Source organism: Cherax quadricarinatus, chromosome 29 (assembly GCF_038502225.1).
Source record: "Cherax quadricarinatus isolate ZL_2023a chromosome 29, ASM3850222v1, whole genome shotgun sequence".
In the NCBI taxonomy this organism is placed as follows: domain Eukaryota; kingdom Metazoa; phylum Arthropoda; class Malacostraca; order Decapoda; family Parastacidae; genus Cherax; species Cherax quadricarinatus.
Window position 1 is genome coordinate 30,327,615 of NC_091320.1, and position 11,432 is coordinate 30,339,046.

General features: G+C 39.2%; 1 protein-coding gene across 1 annotated transcript in view; it reads right to left on the reverse strand.

Annotated features, from left to right (window-relative positions):
* Positions 1 to 10,870, reverse strand: part of LOC128690620 (agrin) — a 30,719-nt gene extending 19,849 nt beyond the window's left edge. Inside the window, exons 1-2 of the mRNA XM_053779348.2 lie at positions 10,866 to 10,870; positions 10,040 to 10,229 (exon numbers count right to left, since the gene is read on the reverse strand). Coding sequence (XP_053635323.2) covers positions 10,040 to 10,229; positions 10,866 to 10,870 — 195 coding nt within the window. The remainder of the gene's footprint in view (positions 1 to 10,039; positions 10,230 to 10,865) is intronic.
* Positions 10,871 to 11,432: the final 562 nt, after the last annotated feature.

Consider the following 11,432-nt stretch of genomic DNA (forward strand, 5'->3'; position numbering starts at 1 on the left):
CTCCACGTAAAATTGTCACACTATGGTATAAGAGGGCACTCCCTCAACTACCTCAAGTCATACCTCAGCAACAGAAGCCAATATGTGTACACAAATGGGGCAAACTCTTCCGCACAACCAATTACAGTTGGTGTCCCACAGGGAAGTGTCCTTGGCCCTCTTCTCTTTCTCCTATACATAAATGACCTACCAAATGCTTCGCAATTACTCAAACCCACACTATTTGCAGATGACACTACATACGTCTTCTCTCACCCGAGCCAATACTGTAAATACCGAATTACAGAAAATATCTACCTGGATGAGGACTAACAAACTTAAACTAAACATTGACAAAACCTACTTCATTCAGTTTGGTAACAGAGCTGCAGAAGTCCCTCTTAACATAATGATAAATGGATCACCTATCACAAAGCTAACAGAGGGAAAATTCTTAGGAATCCACCTTGATAATAGACTCAAATTTCATACACATATACAACAAATTTCCAAGACTGTAGGCATACTATCGAAGATACGGTACTATGCTCCACAGTCAGCCCTCCTGGCCCTATATCACTCTCTTATTTACCCCTATCTCACCTATGGAATTTGTGCATGGGGCTCAACAACAATTAACCATCTCAGACCACTAATTACCCAACAAAAGGCTGCAGTTAGAATAACAAATTCTCACTACAGGCAGCACACTCCACCAATATTCAATACACTAAACCTACTCACCATACAAAACATCCATACTTATTACTGCACCTATTACATACATAGAACACTTAACTCTGATATTAACCCTCCCCTCAAACATCTCCTTGCTAACCTCAACAGAACACATGACCATAACACAAGGCACAGATCACTCTTTGATGTTCCTCGTGTCCATCTCACACTATGCAAAAACTCAATGCACATAAAAGGCCCTAAAATCTGGAATTCATTACCTGTAAATATAAAAGAAACACTACCTGTTTATAAATTCAAGTCTCTTCTCAAAGATCACTTACTCACCCAAAACCAAATAAATACTGAATAACTGAACCTTATAAATTGTATATCTTAAATGTTTCTCACAATTATATCACATAAATGTTAAACCTAAAACCCAATCTAACTTTATTATTTTTTAAATACACTACCTAACAGAATACTCCATTCGACTGAATGTACAACAATGCATGCAACCATTTGACCTGTCTTTGTAATACTCATTTGTGCTTTATAGTTCTCTGTTTACAATAATGTTTTATCACTGATTTCATCATTGCTTAGTTAATCTTAAGTTAATTTTAAGCCAGCCCGTAATGCTATGCATATAAGTGGCTTTGGCATGCTGCTCTTACCTGTATTTTTTTGTACCTCTGTATGTATGCTCAAATTAATAAATAAATAAATAAATACCTCTTCATGCCACTTTCAGCAACACTGGTATGGCTACTGGGTGTCATGATTGCTTGGCAGATACAAGATATAGTAATTAAAATATCATAACACAATTCACAAACACAGCTGCCTTGTAGCAGAGAAAGACTGGACACACATGAATTACGAACACTGGGATGGTGGGGTGGTGTCGGGGGTGGCAGAGGATGGCGGGAGGGCTCCCCAGCTGCTGGCTGCTCCACAACAAGGCAGCCGCTTGAGCAAAAAAAATTTTTTTTCCTTCCCACAAACTGAACTGTGTTTAATTATACGACATGTTACATAAAATTGTCCCATTATTCTTCAATCGTGCAATACTCAAACTGTGTCAAATAAACCCGTGCTAAATGATGGTCTACTGTACTGTACTAGATGTTAGGTGTTGAAATCCTGTTTTCATTGCTGTGTGATACAAGAAAGATATCTTGTATTCCCATAAGCTCAATCTCCTCTACCTTGATGCACCGAAAGACACTAGCATAGAGTGCTGCACAAGTTTTTAACCCTTTGACTGTTTCAGCCGTATATATACGTCTTACGAGTCAGTCGCTTATGCCAAATCTAAGGGAAAAACAACATCCAGTATTGGGCCCCTGCTTAGGCGGGATGGGACATACACAGATGATAGCCAAGAAATGAGTGAGATAATAGTCCCAATATGACTCGGTTTTCAGCGATCCACTGCCCACTAAGGGTCGACAATCCAAATGAGTTCTTCATGAACGAAACCCAAAATTTGGCCATCCCAAAACTCTTGGATATTATTGTAACTCCACAAGATTTTGAAGAGGCAATTAATCACATGCCCATGCACTCTGCCCTAGGTCCAGACTCGTGGAACTCCATGTTCATCAAGAATTGCAAGAAGTCCCTATTGCGTGCCTTCAGCATTTTATGGAGAGGGAGCATGGATACAGGGGTCATCCCACACACACACTAAAAACAACAGACATAGCCCCACTTCACAAAAGTGGCAGTAAAGCAATTGCAAAGAACTACAGACTAACAGCATTAACATCCCATATCATAAAAATCTTTGAGGGGGTTCTAAGAAGCAAGATAGCCAACCACCAAGATACCCATCAATTACATAACCCAGGGGAACATGGGTTTAGAGCATGTCACCCCTGCCTGTACCAGCTACTGGACCACTATGACAAGGTTCTGGATGCTGTAGAGGATAAACAAAATACAGATGTAGTATACACAGACTTTGCAAAAGCTTTTGACAAGTGTGACCATGGTGTAATAGCACACACACTGCAGGATAAAGGAATAATGGGAAAAGTTGGTAGATGGATCTACAACTTCCTGACAAATAGAACACAAAGAGTAATAGTAAACAGAGTAAAGTCCCAGGCAGCCATGGTGAAAAGCTCTGTTCCACACGGCACAGTACTCGCTCCCATTCTATTCCTCGTCCTCATTTCTGACAAAGATGTAAGCCATAGCTCTGTGTCTTTCTTTGCGGATGACGCCCAGATCACCATCAAAGACGATGCGAGACTCCAAGCGGACATCAACCAAATCTTCGAATGGGCCACTCAAAACAATATGAAGTTCGAGGAAAAATTTCAACTACTCAGATATGGAAAACTTGAAATTAAAAATGTGTCAGGGTATACCACAAACTCTAACCATACAATAGAGCAGAAAAATAATGTGAAGGACCTGGGAATGATAATGTCAGAGGATCTCGCCTTCAAAGACCACAACGATATATCTACCTCATCCGCTAGGAAAATGACAGGATGGATAATGAAAACCTTCAAAACTAAGGACGCCAAGCCCATGATGATTCTCTTCAAATCGCTTGTGCTCTCTATGCTGGAATACTACTGTACACTAACAGCCCCCTTCAAGGCTGGCGACATTGCAGACCTGGAGAGTGTACAAAGAACTTTCATGGCACACACAAGTGCGATAAGGCACCTAAACTACTGGGAACGGTTGAAGGTCCTTGATCTGTATTGACTCGAACACAGGCGAGAGATACATGATAATATACACTTGGAAGGTCCTGGAGGCATTGGTACCAAACCTGCACACAAAAATCACTCCATATGAAAGCAAAAGACTTGGCAGGAGATGCAACAATACCCTAATGAAAAGCAGGGGTGCCACGAGTACACACAGAACACAATAAGTGCCCGGGGCCCAAGACTGTTCAATTGCCTCCCAGCATACATAAGGGGGATTACTAATAGACCCCTGACTGTCTTCAAGAAGGCACTGGACAGGCACCTAAAGTCAGCACCTGACCAACCGGGCTGTGGTTCATACGTCAGCTTGCGTGTGGCCAACAATAACAGCCTGGTTGATCAGACCCTGATCCACCATGAGGCCTGGTCTCAGACCACAGGGGTGCTGACCCCCGAAACCCTCTCCAGGTAATACTCAATAATTCTAGCTGCTTCAAATCAAGCAGGAGAAAGCTGGTAGGCCCACATGTGAGAGAAGGGGTCTGTGTGGTCAGTGTGCACTGTATAAAAAAAAAATCCTGCAGTGCATAAAAAAAAAAAACTCCGACCGTGTTTTTGGATTAAAACGCCGATTTTGAGGTGTTTTTTCATGGTTATATTCTTGTTTTCTTGGTCTCATTTGATAGAATGGAAAATATATTACAGAAATAGTGATGATTTTGATTAGTTTCACGATGAAAACGACCTTGAAATTGAGCTCAAAGTAGTGACAATGTTCTATTTTTACCAATGTTCAAGAGTAAGCAAATCATGCCACACATCCAATACACCTCAACTGGGGAGTCTAATATTATTTCACTAGTGCATTGATATTATTTATACCATTTTTACAATAATGCAGTTGTCTGCATAACAGTGAAGGTTCTATTTTTTGTGCGATTAAAAAATCAAAATAGAAAGCAAGAGTAATATAAAAGGGGCATGGAGACGTGACTAATGAACAGAGGATATGTTATTTTAGTGTCAAGAATATCTACATTGTTTATTCTGGACCCAATTTTGAAATTGGCATCTTTTTTAATTTGCATGAAATTGGCCAAATTGCCAATTTCTGACCTCTTTATTGGGTCGTTGAAATCGGTAAATGGGCGGTTTCTTGTACTCGATAGAAAAAATGGAGTTCTAAAGAAATAGCTGAGGTTGGTCGACTGGAACTGTCCGAGAATAGGGCTCAAAGTGGGCGAAATCGCCGGTGCATATATATCGCTAACTTTGCAGGAGCATAATTCTCCAAGTTTTTGATCAAATTTCGTTTTATTTTGGTGTCATTAGCATCGGGAAAAGATTATCATTTCGTAAGAAATATTTTTTTTCTTTTCCAAAAAATTTTGCGACATAGAATGACAGTTTCAGAAATGGGCTTGCGACAGTCAAAGGGTTAATATATGTACTTAAATATCAGCATTGAAGTCAATCAGTAGCATACACAAGTTATCATGTGGAAACTAGTACAGGAGGGCCCCACTTATGCGGCAGGTTAGGTTCCAGGCTTCCGCCGTAAAGTGAATCATCCTTTCATACAGTGGACCCCCGACATTCGATATTAATCCGTTCCTGAGAGCTCATCGAATGTCGAAAATATCGAAAGTCGAATTAATTTTCCCCATAAGAAATCGTGGAAATCAAGTTAATCCGTGCAAGACATCCAAAAGTATGAAAAAAAAAATTTACCACATGAAATATTAAGTTTAATGCAATAGAATAATTACAATAACAACAATAACAATAGAAAAATTGGCACTTACCTTTAATGAAGATCTGGTGATGATTGATGGGATGGGAGGAGGGGAGTGTGTGGATGGTGTTAATGTTTAGAAGGGGAATCCCCTTCCATTAGGACTTTAACTGGCAGCCTCACCATGCCTTACCACACTGTGTATGCTATTACGATTCTTAAATCTTTCAAACCAACCTTTGCTGGCCTTAAATTCACTCACATCACTACTAGTTGCAGGCAATTTCTTTACCAAATCATCATGCACAAGCACTCCACTTTCGTACTTTGCAATTATCTCTTTCTTCATTTCAATAGTCATTAGCACCTTTTTTCTCGAAGGGTTGGCACTAGAAGCTTTCTTGGGGCCCATGGTTACTTATTTTGCAGAAACAAGCACCAAAAACAGTGATAATATGGAATGTACCAAATGTATCCTTAGATGCGCGCACACTGGCTGGCTTGTAAACACTGGCACACACGGGGCAGTTCAGGCCACACGTGGACACATTTCGTACGAATCGTATCGAATGTTGAGGCAAAATTTTTGCGTTAAAATGCATCGAATGTCTATGCCATCGAATGTCGGGGGTCCACTGTATATGCCTGATAACACGTTTACACTATCATGTATTAAGTTAACAATAGAACTAGGCACAAAAAAGCAAAATGCATATATATAGTAAACTCATTACTTTAAAATATTTGTAGTCTTAGTGAAGGGCGAGTTGTATTTATTATATGAAGTCAGGTGAAGTCACCTGGCTACCATGCCCCACAATAATGTTTGTTTGTTTTGCTATGATTGTATATATTTTGTTTATTGTGATATCTAATGCGTTTCCTATATAATTTTGAAAAAGAAAGTCAGATAGATTAATGAAAATGTCTATAAAAATTATGACATTTAAAGCACCAGAGGAATTATTATTACTGCCAATGACATACCTTATTCACTGAGTTTCATCATTTCTATCTTGGCATTTAGAGTGAATGACTCATGACGACCTTTAGATGCCATCGTAAACAAGACATGGAGAATGAGAGTGAATGGGTGCTCAGACAAATGTGTATTAATACCTATCTACTATCTGTTGATACACGTTCATTTTGCATTCATTGGTGAAACTTTTTTCTTACAATACAAACACCCTGCAATGTGCACAACTTGTCTTCACATAATGCCATAATGGTGAATCAGGAGCAGTATAAACAGATTTTTGGGTATAATTTGAAATGTCTGTATTAATGAATCGACAAAGCAGGGCCCTCCTGTATCCAAATTTCAATAAAAATAGCAAATTGGCATCTACACAGGCCAAAACCACTCCGACCCTTCAATTAGGATGCACCAGCTTAGAAAGGTTTAAAGGCATTATAGACATCACAGTGATCAATATTAAAAATTAAACCACAAATTTAAATTTGAAGCTGATCAGAGTAGGCATTCATAAATGACATGAAAACCCCATTTAATAAAATTGGCAAATTGCCACCTACATAGTCAAAAATTAATTTAAGTGCTTCTCTATATAACATACACCAGCACTGAAGTTTGAAGCTGATCAGAAAAGGTATTCTCCATTTATTGCACTGACCAATTTGTTTAATCGTTTCAAACACAGATCTATGTCACCGATGCCAGGGTCCCTCACAAAGATCTATGTTTCAAGCACAGCTCCCTCAGATAAGCTGTGAGCTATAAATTTTGGCCCTAGACACAAGAGAATATATTTGTGCAACGAGAGCACAGTAGTATAAAAAAAAAATCCTGCCCCACATGGTGCGTGATAGGAAGAGCAAACCTCCACCCTTGGGTCTGGTTTCAAACAGACTTTGAGGAGTTTTATTTGTTGGTTCTTTACATCTTTTGATGGAATGGAAGACATACTACTGAAACAGATGGTTTTGGTCACTTTCAGACTGGAAGTAGCTTGAAACAGGGTTCAAAGTGGTCCTGAGGAAAGTTAGGGCCTTCCTCTAGTCCCCAGGTTTTTTTTTTTTTTGCTTTTTACCATGCTTCAATCATTGGGATGGCCTCAACCATGATATATCATTCTTAGGTATACAGTGGTATCTTGACTTACGAGTTACGAGCCGTCGCTCGTTTTTACTTTCATCATTATTCAACACTTTCACCTCACTCATGCATAATTGCTGTTTTTGCAGAGGCACCCAGATACAACAATTTAGAAGCATATATAAATACATACAGTGGACCCCCGACTTACGATATTAATCCGTTCCATAGAGCACATCGTAAGACGAAATTATCATAAGTCTAATTAATTTTCCCCATAAGAAATAATGGAAATCAAATTAATCCGTTCAAGACGCCCAAATGTATGAATTTTTATTTTTACCACATGAAATATACATTTTCCTACACATAAAAAGGATACATGCACAATATATATTGTGCATTTTCTAGTTTACTAAATGAAGAATAAATGACACTTACCTTTATTGAAGATGTGGTGATGAGACACTGTCCTGGGAGTGCCTTTTCCTCCTGAGTAATGTAGGTCCTGTTCGTAATTTTCCTCCAGAACAGGCCTTATCACACTGTGTATGCCTCTACAATTCTTAAATCTCTCAAACTAACCTTTGCTGGCCTTAAATTCACCAATATGAGCACTAGTTCCAGGCATTTTTTCCTGTTCACCTGGGTGTTAGTCGACTGGTGTGGGTTGCATACTGGGGGACAAGATTAAGGACCCCAATGGAAATAAGTTGGACAGTCCTCGATGACACACTGACTTTCTTGGATTATCCTGGGTGGCTAACCCTCTGGGGTTAATTGTTTCTCGGTATTTTCGATAAGCAAATGGTGGCTTATTTAGCAGTTACAAGCACTAAAAACACTGGAATAATACAAAATTTATCGAATGTATGCATGCAACCGTCTGCTCTGGCTTGTAAACAATGTCACACTAGCTCAGCTGAGGCGCTCAGGCCAGACGGACCAGACGGCCGCGTTCAGGACGAATGATGCAAGTAGAGTTTTTCAACGTAGGTCTGGGTCAAATTTTTATGCTGACAAGCATTGTAAGTTGGTTTTATCGTAGGTTGAGGCCATCGTAAGTCAGGGTCCACTGTATAACATTCCTCCAAACTGCCAATATCCCCAACCCCTCCTTTAAAGTTCAGGCATTGTACTTCCCATTTCCAGTACTCAAGTCTGGATATATAAAAATATCCGGTTTCCCTGAATCCCTACACTAAATATTACCCTGCTCACACTCCAACAGCTCGTCAGGTCCCAAAAAAACATTTGTCTCCATTCGCTCCTATTTAACACGCTCGCGCACGCTTGCTGGAAGTCCAAGCCCCTCGCCCACAAAACCACCTTTACCCCCTCCCTCCAACCTTTTCGAGGATAACCCCTACCCCACTTTCCTTCCCCTGCGGATTTATACGCTCTCCATGTCATTCTACTTTGATCCATTCTCTAAATGGCCAAACCACCTCAACAACCCCTCTTCAGCCTTCTGACTATTACTTTTAACTCCACACCACCCCCTAATTTTCACACTGAATTTTCTGTATAATATTTACACCACACATTGCCCTTAGACAGGATGCCTCCAACTGCCTCCTCGCTGCAGCATTTACAACCCAAGCTTCACACCCATATAAGAGAGTTGGTACTACTATACTTTCATACATTCCCTTCTTTTCCTCCATAGATAACATTTTTTGTCTCCACATATACCTCAACACACCACTTCCCATTTTTCCTTCATCAATTCTATGGTTAACCTCATCCTTCATAAACCCATCCTCTGACACGTCAACTCCCAAATATCTGAAAACATTCACTTCTTCCATACTCCCTCTCTCCAATGTGATATCCAATTTTTCTTTATCTAAATCATTTGATACCTTCATCACCTTACTCTTATCTATGTTCACTTTCAACTTTCTAGGTTTACATATCCTCCCAAACTCGTCCACTAACCTTCGAAACTTTTCTTTAGAAGCACCCATAAGCACAGTATCATCAGCAAAAAGTAACTGTCAACTCCCATTTTGTATTTGATTCCCCATAATTTAATCCCACCCCTCTCCCGAACACCCTAGCATTTACTTCTTTTACAACCCCATCTATAAATATATTAAACATGGTGGCATTACACATCCCTGTCTAAGACCTACTTTTACCGGGAAGTAATCTCCCTCTCTTCTACACACCCTAACCTGAGCCTCACTATCCTCAAAAACTCTTTACAGCATTTAGTAACTTACTACCTATTCCATGTACTTGCAACATCTGCCACATTGCTCCCCTATCCACTATCATATGAAACACATTTAATTCCTTAGATCAAGAGCCCCTCACCAGTGTTAAGGAACCTCCCTTGAGGGGGGGGGGCTTCTCATTCCAGAGAAATGTATCTTTACCACTAAACCATTCATTTATCCTCATAAGAATACACCTAGCAAAAGTGTATATTATTTTTTACCTATGAAAATATTACTACAGGTCAGCCATCACTAATCTGGCAATCAGTTATCCGGTTCCATCAGTAATCTGCCACTAATTTCAGCTAGCATAATTTCAAATTTCATCATTATGCTGACTCAGAAATTGTGCAGATGGTTGTAAATCCACAGCAGCAAGCCAGTGGAGGAGAAAGCAATGATGAAAATGAGAAAGATGTAGCAGTCTCTCTATTGATAGGTTAATTAAGTGTATTCTAACCTAACCACTCTGTAATCTGGCAAACTCACTAATCGGGCGCAGACCGGGCCACGGGGGCGTTGACCCCCGGAACTCTCTCCAGGTAAACTCCAGGTAAACAGATCCCAATAATGCTGGATTAGTGATGGCTGACCTGTATTTAAAAATTATGCTTTTTTTTAGGATAAATGTCAATAACTAAATTAGCCATGCCTTGAGCAACGAACAATTTCAGTTATTCACCTTGGATTTTATGATGAGCATGGACTGTTGTGTGCCCAGGTTGAAGGAGAGTTCAACAAAGCCTCCATTGATTGTGAGGGCAAGGTAGTCCCTGGAGACACTGGTGCCCTTGTTCAGCCACACCAATACTCCATTTGGGGCAGTGGCACGGAATCTGATCTCGAAGTGGTTGGTAGTCTGACCACGCTTACTGTTGAAACAGGAGGAAGAGGAGAAATGTTAATCAATATTCTGGTAAATGACAATAATGTTGAATGAAATAAGTTATTAATTCCTTTGGAAAAAAAAAAAGAGCAACTGCTAAATAATGCCATTATTATAGACTGCCCCTTTTTATCAATACCATAATAAGTATATACTGATAAACCTTAACACATTTTGTGGTGCTTTTGCTCAATATATCTGATAATACACAATGTTCACATGCATTTTTTTTCCATATTTTCTGAAATTTACAGATCATAAAATTTCTTAATATTTTCCTGATAATCTACATTTGCTATTTGTTAGTAAATATATAATCAAAGTCAAGTTTTATTTCAGTATGTAAAATTTACTGATTTATTGTAAGTTTACCAAGTTTTAAACAATTACAAATGTCACATGTTTAAATTCAAAGTAAAGAAAATTAAAATTTTTAATTCATTCAGCCTATTGTCTGCTTACTTTCTCTCTTTACTATTATGTAAGCAGTACAGGTCTCCCTCACTTTATGCAACAGAGGCATTCCTGGCCTAGGAGCCTAAAGTGAATTTACATAAACATGAAAAACATTGGGATTCATTTCAAGACTTTGCCAATTCCACATTTCTTGACTTATGTTTACCTCATAAATTATGAGTTTTCCACATATGCTTCAAATGGTTATATACAAAAAATAAATTTGGTCAAAACACAACAGAAATAATAAACACCTAAAATTCAATCCTAATCCCTAATGTGTGATGTAATATATATTATACTGGTACTCAGCAACACAAGCACACACACACAAGCAAAGATGGACGTGCAAGTTTTGTTCAAGCCTTGGGAATTTGTCAGGCCAACCCTTACTAGCCATGAGATACTCTTGTTAATCATTTTCATCTTGTATCGGGCAATCATAAATTTTCAGGGCCCTACCCCCAGATTGCAGAAAAGAAAAGACTAAGTTTTCTCTGATTCTGGCCTTCCACACACACTGCCTGCATTTCTACTTTCTCCAACATGGGTTTCTTAATTTGGTTTATACTTTAAGATTATGGGGTGAAGACAGCATTACAGCATTCCTAATGCTCTCTGCATTCTTTTTAATGGTGCAAATGGTTGACTTGCCAGCATATCCAAGCACAGATGGCCCCTCATTAGTATCAAGATTCAAAATCTCCAATGTTGCCTCCAGTGTTAGAAAAGG